This window comes from Siphateles boraxobius, unplaced genomic scaffold, assembly GCF_051911475.1.
Source record: "Siphateles boraxobius isolate OS27281-9 unplaced genomic scaffold, OSU_SipBor_1 7, whole genome shotgun sequence".
In the NCBI taxonomy this organism is placed as follows: Eukaryota; Metazoa; Chordata; class Actinopteri; order Cypriniformes; family Leuciscidae; genus Siphateles; species Siphateles boraxobius.
Genome location: NW_027509197.1, coordinates 32,884,240 through 32,903,280, shown reverse-complemented (window position 1 = coordinate 32,903,280; position 19,041 = coordinate 32,884,240). Strand labels below are relative to the sequence as shown.

The window sequence follows — 19,041 nt, the reverse complement described above, 5'->3', positions numbered from 1 at the left end:
TACAGGAAAGAGTACTCTTTATTTTCAACAGTTCTGTTACAAGGTTATCTTTATGATAATTGTGGTGTTCTTTTTCTAGATCGCCCATTGCCACCAAGAAACATTGTGGTGTCTGACATCAAAGCTGATACTTGCTACCTTACCTGGGATGCTCCAGAGGACAATGGTGGAAGCGAACTCACTAACTACATCATTGAGAAGAGAGATGCCAGCAAAAAGAAGTCTGACTGGGAACAGCTGACATGCTGCATTATAGACAGACGTTATGGGGTTAATACATGTTATTAATATGTATTATTACACTGAACAAAATTATAAACGCAACACTTTTGTTTTTGCCCCCATTTTTCATGAGCTGAACTCAAAGATCTAAGACTTTTTCTAAGTTCACAAAAGGCCTATTTCTCTCAAATATTGTTCACACATCTTTCTAAATCTGTGTTAGTGAGCACTTCTCATTTGCCGAGATAATCCAACCACCTCACAGATGTGACCATAGACTGTAAAAAAAAAAGATGGAAGACGCCCCTTCGCTCTCTTCCAAGTGAAGTCACCAGTGTCCCGATATGGCGCTGACATCTTGGGACTTGAGTCTGCGCAGTTGCGATTTCGGAACCTGACCTGAGCAGTTGTGAGGAGGAAGTAAAGCTGCGAGATCAACCCTTTTTAAAGCTGCCCTCACTCTCGCCAAATGCACTCTCCCAGTCCCTGCACTATTTTTTAAGTGGCCTATGTCTGCTCCGTTCCTCCGTTCCTCTCCAATTTTGATGTCTGTTGATTGCAGTACGACAAGAGGCTTGTTAAAATAAAGTAAATACAATCTCCTCAGTCCTCCGAAGATCCCGAAGTCCATTGGTGCTTCAGTGACTTCGCTCAGAGAACCTGTCAATCATGACGTCACAGCACCGTATTTATAGCATCAAATAACTAAATAAAAACAAATTTATTTTAAAAACAAACACTTGAAATTACATCAGCGTGATAACTACAGTAAATGACAGAAATTATCCTTGGAAAAAAGATATGTGAAGTGTAATTTAATTGTTAAGTTGGTCTCACGTCCCGTTGAATAACATGGGGAGGCGGTGTTTATGACCTATACTAGGACCAGTCACCGGGGGGCGATCGAGATGCTTTGGCTTCACTTTTCAGGGCTTGTGCGGCACGCTTAGGTGTGGCATATCAAGATGCTGACTAGACAGCATGATTATTGCACAGGTGTGCTGGCCACAATAAAAGGCCACTGTAAAATGTTCAGTTTTACTTGATTTGCAAGATGGGGCCGTGCATTATCATGCTGCAACATGAGGGGATGGTCATGGATGAATGGCACAACAATGGGCCCAGGATCTCGTCACGGTATCTCTGTGCATTCAAAATGCCATCAATAAAATGCACCTGTGTTCGTTGTCCATAACATACGCCTGCCCATACCATAACCCCACCGCTACCATGGGCCACTCGATCCTCAACGTTGCTCACCCACACGACACCACACACGCTGTCTGCCATCTGCCCTTTACAGTGAAAACCAGGATTCATCCGTGAAGAGAACACCTCTCCAAAGTGCCAGACACCATCGAATGTGAGCATTTGCCCACTCAAGTCGGTTACGAAGACGAACTGCAGTCAGGTCGAGACCCCGATAAGGACGTAAAGAAATGGTAAAGAAATGAACATTCAGTTCATGGGCAACAGTTCTGGTGGACATTCCTGCAGTCAGTATGCCAATTGCATGCCTGGCCCTTGGCCTTTTTTTGGCCTTTGGTCATTGGCCTTTTATTGTGGCCATCCTAAGGCACACCAGTGCAATAATCATGCTGTCTAATCAGCATCTTGATATGCCACACCTGTGGGGTGGATGGATTATCTCAGCATAGAAGTGCTCACTAACACAGATTTAGACATAATGTGAACACTATTTGAGAGAAATAGGCCTTTTGTGTACATAGAAAAAGTCTTAAATCTTTGAGTTCAACTCATTAAAAATAGGGGCAAAAACAAAAGTGTTACGTTTATAATTCTGTTCAGTGTATGAGACAGTTCCTTCTAGAATTAAACTGTGCTATGTGCTTATAAATACTCTAAATGTTTTTTTTTCATCCCCTTCTGAAGGTGTATAAGTTGGAGGCCTATGGTAATTACCAGTTCCAGATCAAAGCTGAGAACAAATATGGGATCAGCGATGGTTGTGAATCAGAAAAGGTTGTACTCAAAGATCCATTTGGTCTTCCCGGGCCACCCCAGAGGCCAAGGATTATTAAACACACCTGCTCATCCATGGTGGTCACTTGGGAGCCTCCAAAAGACAATGGTGGCTCAACTATTCAAGGCTACTGGCTTGAAAAGAGAGAGAGAGGTGCTGTATACTGGAGTCGTGTTAACAGAGCTCCAGTAACAAAACCAGCAGTCAAGGGCCTGGAATACAATGTGCTGCACCTTATTGAGGGTGCCGAGTACAAGTTCCGTGTTATGGCTCAGAATGCAGCTGGTGTTGGACCTCCAAGTGAAGCAACAGAATGCGTGTTTGCGATTGATCCAAGAAGTAAGTAATATTGATATTAATGTGTTTATATGTTTATGAAGTCCAGTTCCTAATGAATAAAACTTTCTTAAATGTTACTTGTAGACCCACCAGGGCAACCACCAGCACCTATAGTAACAGACAAATCAACAAGCAGCGTGACCCTTTCTTGGACCCCACCAGAAAAAGATGGAGGAAGTCCAATAAAGGGTTACATTGTTGAAGTTCAGGATGAGGGTTCACATGAGTGGAGAAGGATCAATACACCGGAGAAGCTGATCCTGAGTAATTCATACACTGTGTCAGGGCTTAAAGAGAATAAGAAATGCAGGTTCAGGATTGTTGCTGTAAATGCTGCTGGTGAATCTGAGCCAAGTCAAAGAACTTCTGATATCATTGTACAGGATATTCTGGGTAAGTCTTACTTTTGTGTACATGTTACAATAATATATAATTATATTTAATACATGCATGTAGAAAGTTATATATGATTAAAGATATATGTGTTACCCAACATGTTCACAGAGGAACCTGTCATTACATTGGAGGTCACAGCTCATGAACTTCTGAATTGTCGTGCTGGAACAACCATCAAGATTCCAGCCACCATCTCCGGCAAACCTGTTCCGAATGTGACATGGGACTTTGATGGAACTGCTCCAACAGAGAAAAAGAATGAGCGTCACACTCTGCCAGAGGATTCAGAAGTAGGATAATTCATATTTCTTCAAAACACTGTTTGTTTAGTCCAAACAAACTAATAAATTTTACATTTAAACTCTGCAGGTATCATCCAGTGATACAACATCAGTAGTGACAATCGCTGAATGTAAATTAAACCACTCTGGGCGATATATCATCACTGCCAACAACCAGGCTGGCACTAAAATAGTTAAAGTCCGCGTGAATGTACTTGGTAAGCATATTTGAAATCCCTAAAAGCATGAAAACATCAAAACCTGATATAATAGTAGTACCATTAGAATACAGAAAGTCTAGAAGTATGTATTATATCACATAACTTGTCTCTTTTGTCTAGATTTGCCTGGAGCTCCAAAAGACATCAAAGTCAGTGACATCACACGTGGAACATGTAGACTAACCTGGTTGCCTCCAGACTCTGATGGTGGTGACAGGATCAAAAGCTACTTCATTGAGAAAAAGACTGTTGAAGGAAAGGCTTGGACAAAGGTCAACCCAGCTTGTGCAACGCAGTCCTTAGTTGTGCCAGACCTCATTGAAGGACAAGAATACTTGTTCCGTATAAGAGCTGAGAATCGCTTTGGTTTGGGGCCTCATACCACAACCATTCAGCAGACTAAAGCCAGGGATCCTATTCGTAAGTGTATTTTGTATACAAGTCTGTCATTAAAAATACTTAAATATAGTTTATTACGTCTATTCAAAACACTATATTATTGCAGATCCTCCGGATCCTCCCACAAGAGTTAAAATCGTTGATGTGTCAAAGGGCATAGTGACTCTGACTTGGAAGCCACCAAAAAATGATGGTGGTGCACCTGTGACTCACTACAATGTTGACCGTCTATGGTGGGATAGCAGTGGAAACCAGCAAGAGTCCTGGAGACAGTGCAACCGCCGTGATATTGATACCACCACTTTCAAAGTGGAGGATCTCCACCAGGGTGCTGAATATGAATTCCGTGTTAAGGCTGTGAATGAGGTTGGTGCGAGTAGGCCATCCTCTACAGCAGGACCTATCATTGTTATGGATCAAAACAGTATGTACAGAGCAACACACACAAAGTAATTCAGTGAATTTAAGAGTTGGCTGATGAACCAATTCACCTTTCTTCCTTTCACTTTTAGGGGCACCTTCCATTGAGCTTCCAGAATTCATGGAGGTTGAACAGGGTGCAGATATTCATATTGTTGCCCAGATTAAGGGATGTCCATTCCCAACACTCACATGGCAGAAGGCTCCACCTCACAAGGGTGAAAACAAAGTTGACATTGAGTATGATGAGCACATCAACAAGCTTGTGTCTGATGATAGCTGCACACTGCTGATCCAGCAGGGCAAACGCTTAGATACAAGCCTCTACACTCTTACTGCTAGCAACAGCCTTGGTACTGTTTCAAAGGAAATGAGGCTTAATGTTCTAGGTAAATTGCAACAACCATTTTTTAATATGAAGACCTATGTGTTGTTTTTATAACTAACATTATTCTTTTATTTTAAACAGGATGTCCTGGGGCTCCATCTGCACCCATTAAATTTGAGGAAATTCATGCTGAACAAATAACACTGTCATGGCTGCCTCCTAAGGATGATGGTGGCTCCAAAATTACAAACTACACTATTGAGAGACGTGTTGCCAACAGGAAGACTTGGATACCTGTCACTAGTGAACCCAAAGAGAGAATATACACAGTTGAAAATCTAATGCCAGGCCATGAGTACATTTTCCGCATTAGGGCTCAAAACAAATATGGCGTTGGTGATCCTCTTGATAGCGAACCTGAAGTAGCCAGAGATGTGTTCGGTAAGTATTCATTCACATGTTTAATGTTGATGTAATTAGAGACATTTTTATGTTTAGATTACATTAATTTCACTTTATAACATTGACAACATTTTATGTGTTTTTTAAGTGCCACCTGGTCGATGCGAGAAGCCAACACTCTCTAGCGTCACAATAGACTCCATGACTGTGAACTGGGAAGAGCCAGACACAGATGGAGGTACTCCAATCACAGGCTATTGGCTTGAGCGTAAAGAAACTACATCTAAACGCTGGAGCAGAGTAACTCGTGATCCAGTCAGGCCTATGCCACTTGGTGTGTCTCACCAAGTCGTGGGACTCATTGAGGGATCTCAGTATTTGTTCCGTGTGATTGCAATGAATGCAGCGGGATGTGGACCCCCAAGTGAGCCATCTGATCCAACATTTGCCAGGGATCCAATAGGTAGGAAAACAAGTTTGAGATTCAATGGTATAATTTTGCATTAATAGTTCACACTATGACAAATCTGTTTTCTTGTAGCTCCTCCTTCTCCACCAACCCCAAAAGTCACAGACTGGACTAAGACTACAGCAGACTTGGAATGGATTCCACCCTTGAAGGATGGAGGTGCAAAGATAATGGGCTACTATGTTGAATACAAAGAGGAGGGCACAGAAGCATGGGTTAAGGTTTGTTTAAGACCAGAGTATTTACATTGCAGCAAAACATGTTCATATACTTTTGATAGATTACAAAAAATATCTTCTTCTGTTCCAGGCCAAAGACAAGGAAGTTAGAGGTACTAAATTGGTGGTCACTGGACTGAAAGAAAATGCATTGTTTAAGTTCAGAGTTTTGGCATTCAATGCTGCTGGCTTGAGTGAACCAGGCGAAGTTGCTGATGCTATTGAAATGAAGGACCGGATAAGTAAGTCTCAGTGATTCAACATGTAATTCAACATGTAAAAACAAGTATGTCTTTCCTTGTGTGCAAAAAGATCTAAAATCGGAATAAAAATTCATACACTCTAAAAAAACACTGGGTAAAAAAAAAGCCTAATTGTGTTGTTTTTAGCCCAAGGTCTAAGTAAATATAGTACAGAACATATGTTGGGCTCTGAGAACACATTTTACATCCAAAGTATCATCTTTATGAATAAAGAATTTTAAAGGGATAGGTCACCCAAAAATGAAAATTCTGTCATTAGTTACTCTCCCTCATGTCGTTCCAAACCCGTAAGCCCTTTGTTCATCTTTGGATCACAAATGAAGATATTTGTGATGAAATCCAGTGGTTCACGGGGGGCTCCATTGACAGCTATTTAATTGACATTCTGAAGGCCCAGAAAGGTTGGAACAACATCCTTAAAATAGTCCATGTGACTACAATGGTTCAACCTTAATTTTATGAAGCGACGAGAATATTTTTGTGCGCCAAAACGACTTTATTCAACAATTCCTTCTCTTCCGTATCAGTCTCCGACGCGCGTTCACGAGAGCACCACGACGCATGTGTGTGGAAAGCCGGGATGAGTTTCCAGGTCATATGTCAGAACGCCAGCTTCTGCGTCATCACCACACACACATGCATCGTGGTGCTCTCGTGAGCACTACCGAGACTGATACGGAAGAGAAGAAATTAATTAAGGTTGAACCCTTGTAGTCACATATAGACTATTTTAACAATGTCTTTCCTACCTTTCTGGGCCTTCAAAGTGTTAATTAAATGGCTGTCAATGGAGCCCCCCCTGTGCCATCGGACCTCATCAATAAACCTAATTTGTGATCCGAAGAGGAACGAAGGTCTTACGGGTTTGGAACGACGTGAGGGAGAGTAATTAATGACAGAAACTTCATTTTTTGGGTGAACTAACCCTTTAATGAATAAAATCATCCATTTTATGCAGGCACCAGTAATGATTTTATAGATAAAATAGAATGTACACAAACCTGTATTTTACTGTAGAAATACACCAATTCAATGGCACTGAGAACTGCTTTCTCCTGAAGAGGATGTAAAAAGCCTGTGACAACCTCAACCGCAATATGATGTATGTAATATGAAATTAATTAAAATTTTTGTCATTTCAGTTTTGCCAGTCCTTGAGCTGGACATTTCAGTAAAGGAGAAGATGGTTATTCATGCTGGAGGTGTTATTCGTATCCTGGCTTATGTGTCAGGCCAACCTCCACCTGTGATTACATGGAGCAAAGATGGGTACTCAGTCCCACCAGAAGCTGTTATTGAAACCACTTCAATCAGCTGCTCAATGGTAATCAAAGACTGCACAAGGGCACAACGAGGTGTTTATACAATAACAGCCAATAATGATGGAGGAGAGGTGAAGAGGTCTGTTATCGTTGATGTACTTGGTAAGTAAGAATTATCAGGCAAAAATAGTCTATACATTACTATGAAATGGCTACATTAGAGAATTTACATTTTCTTATCTTATTTTGCTTCTTCAGATGTCCCTGGTCCAGTGGGGGCACCATTCACAGCAGAAAGTCTTACAAGTGAATCATGCAAGCTGAACTGGTTTTTCCCTGATGATGATGGTGGATCTGCCATCTCCAACTACATAATTGAGAAACGTGAAGCAGAGCGCAAGGCTTGGACATCTTGCTCCTACACAGCTGGCAGACAAAATGCTGTAGTAAATAATCTGGTGCTAAAAAAAGCATATTTCTTCAGAGTTGCAGCTGAAAATGTAATTGGAGTAGGACCTTTCAGTCAAACATCATGCGAAATTGTGATTAAAGATCGCATCAGTAAGTTTTTTTTTCTTTTCTGGATTTAAAATAGCTTTAAACTATTGACCAAGTAATGCAGCTGTAAAATAGTGTTCAGCATGGATGGTAGCTAATCATCATTTCGCCTCTTTTTATTAGATGTTCCAGACCGTCCAGAAGACCTTGAGGTGACTACCATCACTAAAGACTATATCAGTGTGACTTGGAAGCCACCTAAGTACGATGGAGGATCTGAGGTGATATCTTACATTATTGAGGCTCGCATGATTGGCAAAGACAAGTTTGTCAGACTGACCAAAGAGATACTGATGGATAGGAGATATACTTATGATGGTCTCCGAGAAGGCGACACTTATGAATTCCGTGTCAGTGCAGTGAATGAAGTTGGTCCTGGCAAACCATCCTTCTCCACCAAGCCAATTACATGTAAAGACGAACTTGGTGAGTGAAGTGTTTTTGTTTTTGAAGTGTTTTTCGTTATTTACACCACTATTATTATTATAAATCTCTTATTCTATTTATTAAATATTAATGACATCAATGATATGATTATTATTATTTTTTAATTTTAGAACCTCCTACTATTGAGCTTGACTTCCGTGATAAGGTTGTTGTGCGTGTTGGTGAAAGTTTTGCACTCCAGGGGCGTTACACTGGAAAACCAGCCCCATCTGTCACCTGGTCAAGGGATGACAATGAACTAAAAGCAGACAACCATATCAAGTTCAAAAATACTCTTACCACAATGTGTCTGGGTATTATGAAAGCTCAGCGTGGGCACAGTGGCAGATACTGTGTGACTGTTGAAAACTGTACTGGTGCTCGTAAAGGCATTTGCAATATCACAGTTGCAGGTAAGTCTCATAAAACGATAGAAAAAAAAACGTTTACTTTAAAATAATATGATGGGTAAAAATACATATTTTGGGCATTAAGCTAACAAGCAATCTATCTATGAATATTCTGTGTATCTTTTAGATCGACCATTGCCTCCAGAGGGCCCAGTTGTCTTTGAGGAAGTTCACAAAGATCACATGGTTATTTCTTGGAAGCCCCCTCTTGATGATGGTGGAAGTGAAATTTCTAACTACGTCATTGAAAAGAGAGATGTAAACAGAGACATGTGGACAACTGTAACATCTGCCTCCACAAAAACCCACTGCAAAGTACCTAAGCTTGTAGAGGGTCGTGAATACATCATGAGAATTAGTGCTGAGAACATGTATGGCATAAGTGACCCACTGGAGTCAAAAGAGATGAAAGCTAAAGATCTATTCAGTATGTAAAAACACTCACAAAAAAATCAATTGAACATTAAAGCTGTAAACATGTGTTTTGTTCCTAATATCTTACACATAATTACAGGGGTACCTGAGGCACCTGAGCAACCCACTGTAAAAGACGTCTTTCGTGATTCAGCACTGGTTATTTGGAACCGTCCTCGGGATGGTGGAAAGCCCATCACAAACTATATCTTGGAGAGGAAGGAGCCTTCAGCTAAGAGATGGTCTCGTGCAACCAGAGATCCAATTTACCCTGCTACACAGTATAGGGTACAAGACCTTGTTGAAGGCTGCAATTATGAATTCCGTGTAATGGCAGAGAATGAAATTGGCACTGGAGATCCTAGCCCTCCAAGTAAACCTATTCTTGCTAAGGATCCCATTGGTAAGTCCATTTGTTTTGATGGTTTCCTTTTCTTAATGCTTATCTTTTGATCATTCTTTATTCACTTATTCAACTTATTCTTAATAGTTCTGCCAAGCCCACCTGTTTTGCCTGAAGCTATTGACAAGACTAAAGATTCTGTGAGTCTATCATGGCGTGTTCCTCGTCATGATGGTAAAGGCAAAATTTTTGGTTACTTGATTGAGTATCAGAAGCCTGGTGCAGTCGAATGGATCCAAGCAAATGAAACTCCTGAATCATGCCCAGACACCAAGTTTGTTGTGAAAAAACTACCAGAAGGTGGAGAGTTTCAATTCAGAATTATGGCTGTGAATGCAGCTGGAAAATCTGAACCGGCATATGTCAAGGAACCAGTGAAAGTTCATGACAGACTTGGTAATTTCTTTCTTTTTGTTTACATATTCAGAAAATGCATAAGAGTAGTACTGAAAAGTGGGTATTGTTAATACTACTCTCCCCCTGTAACTTGAAGTACAGGTTCTTCTCAAAAAATAAGAATATTGTGATAAAGTTCATTATTTTCCATAATGTAATGATAAAAATTAAACTGTCATATATTTTAGATTCATTGCACACCAACTGAAATATTTCAGGTCTTTTATTGTTTTAATACTGATGATTTTGGCAAACAGCTCATGAAAACCCCAAATTCCTATCTCAAAAAATTAGCATATCATGAAAAGGGTCTCTAAACGAGCTATTAACCTAATCATCTGAATCAACTAATTAACTCTAAACACCTGCAAAAGATTCCTGAGGCTTTTAAAAACTCCCAGCCTGTTTCATTACTCAAAACCGCAATCATAGGTAAGACTGCCGACCTGACTGCTGTCCAGAAGGCCATCATTGACACCCTCAAGCAAGAGAGTAAGACACAGAAATAAATTTCTGAACAAATAGGCTGTTCCCAGAGTGCTGTATCAAGGCACCTCAGTGGGAAGTCTGTGGGAAGGAAAAAGTGTGGCAAAAAACGCTGCACAACGAGAAGAGGTGACCGGACCCTGAGGAAGATTGTGGAGAAAGGCCGATTCCAGACCTTGGGGGACCTGCGGAAGCAGTGGACTTAGTCTGGAGTAGAAACATCCAGAGCCACCGTGCACAGGCGTGTGCAGGAAATGGGCTACAGGTGCCGCATTCCCCAGGTCAAGCCACTTTTGAACCAGAAACAGCGGCAGAAGCGCCTTACCTGGGCTACAGAGAAGCAGCACTGGACTGTTTCTCAGTGGTCCAAAGTACTTTTTCGGATGAAATCAAATTTTGCATGTCATTCGAAAATCAAGGTGCCAGAGTCTGGAGGAAGACTGGGGAGAAGGAAATGCCAAAATGCCTGAAGTCCAGTGTCAAGTACCCACAGTCAGTGATGGTCTGGGGTGCCATGTCAGCTGCTGGTGTTGGTCCACTGTGTTTTATAAAGGGCAGGGTCAATGCAGCTAGCTATCAGGAGATTTTGGAGCACTTCATGCTTCCATCTGATTTCATTTTTCAGCACGACCTGGCACCTGCTCACAGCAGTGGCGATTCTAGGGGGTGGCCTGGGGTGGCCAGGGCCACCCCTGAAAGCTCATTGGCCACCCCTGTGGCCACCCCAGATCTGATAGGTAGTAGGTCAGGTTCGTCAACACAAGAAACAAGAGAAATGCTGTCAATCAATGATGACAGCTGATCAACTGATTTAGGGCTAGTTTTACATTTTTAACTAACACCGTAATGGTCGTACTGAGGCTGTTAGAGCTGATTTCTGCTCAGTGGACGTTTGCCCATGCAGGTCAGGTGACCCATGAGATGAGCGCGCTGGCTGCTGCTGCTCCGTGAAACAGGAGGACGGTCGGTCACAGTTACAACAGCAACAATGATAAAAACGCTGGAATCTGTAGATTGAGAGGTATGGTAATTTAATGTTTAGTTATATCGTAGTTCCCTCTGAATGTGTAGGAAAACTGAAAAAAAAGAACTACACTGTACTAGCTAGCTTAGCAGCCTGTAAACCAAGTTAAGAGTGCAGAGTGCAGACAGTTGAAGAGGGCGCGCGCGCAGCTCTTAAAGGGGCCACACCTTATTTCCACTCGTTACACCGCCATGGAATGCTATTTTCTGGACTGAAGACTTGAGGGTGTTTTTTGCAAATGTGTGTGTTCAATAGAGCTAATGTTATATTTTTGGCCAACCCGTGTGTGAAATATAGTGTGACAGTCTAGATATAAGTTATAACACAAGAACAAGCTGTGACTTATTTATTTGCTCTGTTATTTAAGGGCTGTTTTTGTTTGTATCAGTTAGCTCATCTTCACTTAAATTAACTTATTAATGTATGCTGAATCAAAGCCAATGTTTAAATTTATACCTTCATCGGGGCCTTGGATATGAATACTGTCTTAGTTGAAAACCACTTTTTGCACATTTTCATACATCACAAGGCATCCTAATGATATTATACAGTCATCAGGCCATCCTCTGTGTTACCTGTTACCCGTGTTTGCTTTACTAGTTTAAGTCCCCTCTTGTGGTTAAATAAAAACACACCTGGCAAAGAACAAATTAAGAAATTCAAATTCCAGTATCTCTAACAAATTATATCTAAGCTAAATAATAACATATACTAAGCATGTAAAGAACAACAAATATTTATGTTTTTTTTCTTACAAGCTTAGTTTTTCTTTTGCTTTTACAGGTAAGGTCCTATCTTTAAGCATTTTAGTTTGTCCTGTTGGATTTCTGTGTTTTTATGTAACCACAAGATGGTGCCTCAATTAGTAAAGCAAACTCAGGTAACAATACAGGTGACACAGATGATGAGTTGATGACTGATGCATGTTATTCTATATAGGATGAGTTAAGAGCAGTTTATTTTGCTACTCTAATCTAACTTATGAAGAGACAAGTTAATCCACTACAAGAAAATAGCTCTTAGAAAATGTTTACCCTATCCTGACCATAATTACTGATTAAAAATAGACATGTTAAAATAACCAGAGATACTTGGGGACTGTGATAGGTGGTTAGGACTGTTTTTAACAGGATAGTCACCTTTATTTGACAGTTATGAGACAGGAAATCATGGGAGAGAGAGAGGATGTGACATGCAGCAAAGGACCGGGACTCGAACCATGGTCGGCTGCGTACATATACGCATTAACTTTGCTATGCCATGGCCACCTCACACTAGCTTTGTGTCCCATCTTGGCCACCCCCCAAAAAATGCCCTGGATACGGCACTGGCTCACAGTGCCAAAACCACTGGTAAATGGTTTACTGACCATGGTATTACTGTGCTCAATTGGCCTGCCAACTCTCCTGACCTGAACCCCATAGAGAATCTGTGGGATATTGTGAAGAGAAAGTTGAGAGACGCAAGACCCAACACTCTGGATGAGCATAAGGCCGCTATCGAAGCATCCTGGGCCTCCATAACACCTCAGCAGTGCCACAGGCTGATTGCTTCCATGCCACGCCGCATTGAAGCAGTCATTTCTGCAAAAGGATTCCCGACCAAGTATTGAGTGCATAACTGAACATAATTATTTGAAGGTTGACATTTTTTTTTTTGTATTAAAAACACTTCTTTTATTGGTCGGATGAAATATGCTAATTTTTTCAGATAGGAATTTTGGGTTTTCATGAGCTGTATGCCAAAATCATCAGTATTAAAACAATAAAAGACCTGAAATATTTCAGTTGGTGTGCAATGAATCTAAAATATATGAAAGTTTAATTTTTATCATTACATTATGGAAAATAATGAACTTTATCACAATATGCTAATTTTTTGAGAAGGACCTGTATGTTTTTCACATATTGTAAAGTAATCGCTTAAAAATGTATTCATTCATATTTCTATCTTTCTCATCTCAATTCTCATGCAGAGGAACCAGAGCTGCTTTTACATGGCAATATGGCTCGTGATCACCTTGCCATGGTTGGGACAGACATCACACTCAGTGCCTCAATTAAGGGCATGCCAATACCCACTGTCTCTTGGAAAAAGAATGATGGTGAAGTTCCTGCTCATTGCCTTATAGAGGTCACAGCAAGCGGAAGCAAACTTCACATTAAGAAGTGTACCCGTGCTGACAGTGGCAATTATACTATCACTATTCAGAATGCAGCTGGATCGAAATCTGCTACCTGCTTTGTTCTTGCTCTTGGTATGAATGTTTTAAGAACAACTCTTAACGATAGACAGATAGATAGATAGATAGATAGATAGATAGATAGATAGATAGATAGATAGATAGATAGATAGATAGATAGATAGATAGATAGATAGATAGATAGATAGACATGAGCTAAACTCTAAGATCTAAGACTTTTTCTATGTACTCAATAGGCCTATTTCTCTCAAATATTGTTCACAAATCTGTATAAAGCACTGTATAAAATGTGCAGTTTTACTGTATTGGGGGGTCCGGGGGGGGGTCCGAAAACCAGTCAGTATCTGGTGTGACCACCATTTGCCTCACGCAGTCCAAAACAACTCCAGTCAGTATCTATCTCCTTCGCATAGAGTTGATCAGGTTGTTGATTGTGGCCTGTGGAATGTTGGTCCACTCCTCTTCAATGGCTGTGCCAAGTTGCTGGATATTGGCAGGACCTGGAACACGCTGTCGTATATGCTGATCCAGAGGATCCCTAACATGCTCAATGGGTGACATGTCCGTGAGTATGCTGCCCATGCAAGAACTGGGATGTTTTCAGCTTCCAGGAATTGCGTACAGATCCTTGCAACATGGGGCTGTGCATGATCATACTGCAACATGAGGTGATGGTCGTGGATGAATGGCACAACAATGGGCCTCAGGATCTCGTCATGATATCTCGGTGCATTCAAAATGCCATCAATAAAATGCACCTGTGTTCGTTGTCCATAACATACGCCTGCCCATACACACAACCCCACCGCCACCGTGGGCCACTTGATCCACATCGATGCTCACCCACACGACACCATACACGCTGTCTGCCATCGTCCCTGTACAGTGAAAACCAGGATTAATCCGTGAAGAGAATACCTCTCCAAAGTGTCAGACACCATCGAATGTGAGCATTTGCCCACTCAAGTTGGTTACGACGACGAACTGCAGTCAGGTCGAGACCCCGATGATGACGACAAGCATGCAGATGAGCTTCCCTGAGATGGTTTCTGACAGTTTTTGCAGAAATTCTTTGGTATTGCAAACCGATTGTTGCAGAATCTGTCCAGGTGGCTGGTCTCAGACGATCTTGGAGGTGAAGATGCGGGATGTGTAGGTCCTGGGCTCGTGTGGTTACACATGGTCTGTGGTTGTGAGGTCAGTTGGATGTGCTGCCAAATTCTCTGAAACTCCTTTGGAGACGGCTTAATGTAGAGAAATGAACATTCAATTCACGGACAACAGCTCTGGTGGACATTCCTGCAGTCAGCATGCCAATTGCACGCTCTCTCAAAACTTGCGACTCTGTGGCATTGTGCTGTGTGATAAAACTGCAAATTTTAGAGTGGCCTTTTATTGTGGCCAGCCTAAGGCACACCTGTGCAATAACCATGCTGTCTAATCAACATCTTGGTATGTCACACCTGTGAGGTGGATGGATTATCTTGGCAAAGTAGAAGTGCTCACTAACACAGATTTAGACAGATTTGTGAACAATGTTTGAGGGAAATAGGCCTTTTGTGTACATAGAAAAAGTCTTAGATCTTGTGAGTTCAGCTCATGAAAAATGGGTAGATAGATAGATTCTTTATTAACATTGTAACAGGATTACAATGAAATTCAGTACACACAGTATGTATAATTAAATAGATACCTATAGTAGCGCCACAATGACTCCTTTTCTTTTTGATTTAGATAAACCTGGACCTCCAAGAAATCTTACCATCTCTGAAATCACAAGTGAGTCAGCTTACCTGACATGGAAAAAGCCAGAAGATGATGGTGGAGCTGTGATCTCCCACTATGTTGTGCAAAAGAAAGATGTTGCAGCTGAGAACTGGGTTTCAGTGTGTGCTGCATCGAAAAAGCTAAGCCTCATGGCTCAATATCTGATGGAGGGAACTCAGTATCTCTTCAGAGTTGCAGCTGAGAATCAGTTTGGCAGGAGTGCATTTGTTGAAACCACCAAGCCCATCAAGGCTGTTGATCCTCTTTGTAAGTATTACATTTAATATTATTTTTAAAATGCTTGACTGTTTATACCAGTTTGTTAAATGTATTTGTATGTTTTTACTAATAGATCCCCCTGGTCCACCCAAGAATCTGCATCATGTGGATGCAGACAAAACTGAAGTATGGCTTCAGTGGGAGTGGCCTGAACGTACAGGTGGAAGTGAGATCACTGGATTCATTGTTGAGCATCAAGAAGAAGGTTCCACAGACTGGGTGACCTTCAAGACTGTCAGCAATAGTCAATGCCATGTAATTGGACTTGTGGAGGGCAAAACCTATAGATTCCGTGTAAAATCGCAAAATGCAATTGGCATTAGTCGGCCAGACACCACTGTACCAATTACTTGCCAGGAAAAAACCTGTAAGATATATAAAATATTTTAATATATCATTTTATTTTTTAACAGAAAAATGATAACATTATATTACATTTTATTATGCCAATATTATTTTTCAGTGGCTCCAACTATTGAAGTTGATGTGAAGCTTATTGAGGGTCTTGTTGTCAAGGCTGGAAGTACAATTGTCCTCCCAGCAGTCATGCATGGAATCCCAACTCCAACAGCCAAGTGGCAAAGTGATGGAAATGAGCTTAAAACTGAGGGCACATTTAAGATTGTTACTGAAGGAAATTCAACTGTCTTGACTATTAGTGAATGTGTCAGAAATGACAGCGGAGAGTTTATACTTACTGTGGCAAATCCTGCTGGAAGCAAATCTGTTGCTCTACATGTCACAGTCCTTGATGTTCCATCTGCTCCAGTTGGTCCTGTAAATATCCTTGAGGTTACCCCTGATCATATGATAATCCAGTGGCGTCCACCAAAAGATGATGGGGGTACACCTTTGATGAACTATGTTGTAGAGAAGAAGGATGTCAAGAAGCCTTGGGAGCCATGGTCAGTTGTGAGTTCTGGAAGTATCAGCACAAAGGCCAAAGTCCCACGTTTGGAGAAAGGACGTGAATATATTGTGCGTGTACGTGCAGAAAACAAAATTGGCATTGGAGCTGCCCTTGAAAGTCCTCCCACTATTGCCAAGCATATGTTTGATCCACCAGGCCCTCCTGGCCTACCAACATGTTCTGATATAACAGAAAATGCTGCAACAGTGTCATGGTCTGAACCAGAAACAGATGGTGGAAGCCCTGTGAGTGGCTACATTGTTGAGCGCAGGGAGATGAGTGGCAAATGGATACGTGTCAATAAAACACCAGTCTTGGATGTTAGATACAGGGTGTGCGGTCTGTTTGAAGGCAACAGCTATGAATTTAGAATCTTTGCTGAAAATGTTGCTGGTGTAAGTGAGCCTTCATATCCATCAGACCCTGTGAAAGCTAAACGTCCAATTAGTCCTCCAGGGCCCGCAAGTAACATTAAGCTGAAGGACTGGAGCAAGTCATATGCAGATGTGGTATGGACCAAACCTTCCAGAGATGGTGGCAGCCCCATCTTAGGCTATGTTGTTGAATGCCAGAAATCAGGTTCTGCACAGTGGGACAGAATAAATAAGGATCTAATTAAGTTTTGTGCATTTAGAGTACCTGGACTTAGTGAAGGCACAGAGTACAGATTCCGTATTAGAGCCTCAAACAAAGTTGGAGATGGTGAGCCAAGAGAACTCACAGAAACTGTGCTTGCCAAGGACATTCTTGTTCCCCCCAACGTAACAGTTGATGTTGCTTGCCGTGACCTCCTAACAGTTAGAGCAGGGCAAATCATTAACCTTGTGACCCGTGTAAAGGGCAGACCTGATCCAGAAATCACTTGGACTAAAGATGCAAGAGCTTTAGGCAGAGATAAACGCACTGAGATGAATAATAACTTCCCTCTTGTTGAGCTGGTAATTCAGGAAGCTGTTAGAGCTGATTATGGAAAATATGCAATTCAAGCTAAGAACAGCAGTGGTCAAGCACATGCTACGATTATTGTTAATGTACTTGATATTCCTGGAGCCTGTCAGAATTTGAAGGTTGCTTATGTGACTAAAGAGTCATGTATGGTGTCTTGGGAAAATCCAGAGGATAACGGTGGCACTGAAATTACTAATTATAAAATTGAGTGCCGACAACCAAGTCAAAGGGGATGGACAGTTGTTACATCTGACTGCACCAAACGACTTGTCAAAGCTCCACTTGTTGAGAATTGCGAATATTTCTTCCGTGTGAGTGCAGAGAATAAAATTGGTGTTGGTCCACCAACTGAAACAAAAGCACCAGTCCTTGCTGTTGACCCAGTTGAGAAACCGGGTGAGCCAGAGAACTTCCAAATCACTGAAATTGGCAAGACATTTGTCTTCCTCAAATGGAAGAAACCAGAATATGATGGTGGTAGTCGTAACCTTGCTTACCATATTGAAAAGAAGCCTAAAGAAGCAGATGAATGGGAAAGATTACACAAAGGTGCAATAAAGGAAACCTATTTCATGGCTGACAGATGTATTGAGAACCAAATTTATCAATTTAGAGTTCAAACAAAGAATGAGGGAGGAGAGAGTAACTGGGTGACAACAGATGAAGTTCTTGTAAAGGAGGAACTTGTACAGCCAGAGCTCAAAGTCAAACTGATGGGAGTTCTTGTTGTTAAAGCTGGAGATGCAGTTCCAATTGAGGCAGAGGTTACAGGTAAACCTCAGCCTGATATAAAATGGTCTAAAGAAGGTGTCACTGGAGATATCACCAAAAGCCCAAGAGTGCAAGTTGAAACTGGCACCAACTTCACTAAATTCCTGCTCACAAGTTCAAGACGTGGAGATACTGGAAAATACATAATTACTGGAACAAATGCTGCTGGAACCTGTACTGCTGATGCCAAGGTGAATGTTCTTGATAGACCAGGTCCTATTAGAGATCTGAAAGTGTCAGAGATTTCTGTGGACAGATGCAAGCTTACATGGGAAGTACCAGAAGATGATGGTGGTTGTGAGATCTATAACTACATCATAGAAAAATGTGAGTCAAAGAGAGGAGTATGGTCAATTCATTCAGCAGCTGTAATTACCAATTCCGCTAAAGTTACTCGCCTTATCGAAGGAAATGAATACATATTCCGAGTGAGAGCTGAAAACAAAATGGGCGCTGGCCCTGCTGTTGAAACTGAATCTATTGTTGCAAGGACCCAGTTTAACAGACCAGGTGCACCAGATGCTCCAGAAGTGACTAAAATTACAAAAGAAGAAATGGTTGTTATGTGGTGCTCTCCTGATAATGATGGTGGAAAACCTATCTGTGGTTATATTCTTGAGAAAAAAGAAGAGCATGCCATTCGGTGGGGCCCTGTTGTTAAGTCCTCAATTGCAGGGACACAGATGACTGTTACAGGTTTACTGCCTAATCATGAATACCAGTTCCGTGTTAAGGCTGAAAATGAAATTGGGGTTGGTGATGCAAGCAAGCCATCCAGATCATTTACTGCAAGAGATCCAGTTGGTATGTCCAATTACAATATTTGATGAAATGTTTATTTG

General features: G+C 41.3%; 1 protein-coding gene across 1 annotated transcript in view; it reads left to right on the top strand.

Moving 5' to 3' along the window:
* ttn.1 (titin, tandem duplicate 1) overlaps positions 1-19,041 on the top strand; it is a 156,107-nt gene that overhangs the window by 84,104 nt on the left and 52,962 nt on the right. Inside the window, exons 127-149 of the mRNA XM_077215909.1 lie at positions 80-270; positions 2,116-2,545; positions 2,630-2,938; positions 3,050-3,231; positions 3,311-3,440; positions 3,564-3,863; positions 3,949-4,266; positions 4,355-4,651; positions 4,732-5,031; positions 5,141-5,455; positions 5,534-5,682; positions 5,771-5,921; positions 7,085-7,366; positions 7,463-7,765; positions 7,886-8,188; positions 8,320-8,601; positions 8,726-9,025; positions 9,113-9,415; positions 9,503-9,811; positions 13,297-13,578; positions 15,259-15,558; positions 15,644-15,937; positions 16,034-19,003. Coding sequence (XP_077072024.1) covers positions 80-270; positions 2,116-2,545; positions 2,630-2,938; positions 3,050-3,231; positions 3,311-3,440; positions 3,564-3,863; positions 3,949-4,266; positions 4,355-4,651; positions 4,732-5,031; positions 5,141-5,455; positions 5,534-5,682; positions 5,771-5,921; positions 7,085-7,366; positions 7,463-7,765; positions 7,886-8,188; positions 8,320-8,601; positions 8,726-9,025; positions 9,113-9,415; positions 9,503-9,811; positions 13,297-13,578; positions 15,259-15,558; positions 15,644-15,937; positions 16,034-19,003 — 9,000 coding nt within the window. The remainder of the gene's footprint in view (positions 1-79; positions 271-2,115; positions 2,546-2,629; positions 2,939-3,049; positions 3,232-3,310; positions 3,441-3,563; positions 3,864-3,948; positions 4,267-4,354; positions 4,652-4,731; positions 5,032-5,140; positions 5,456-5,533; positions 5,683-5,770; positions 5,922-7,084; positions 7,367-7,462; positions 7,766-7,885; positions 8,189-8,319; positions 8,602-8,725; positions 9,026-9,112; positions 9,416-9,502; positions 9,812-13,296; positions 13,579-15,258; positions 15,559-15,643; positions 15,938-16,033; positions 19,004-19,041) is intronic.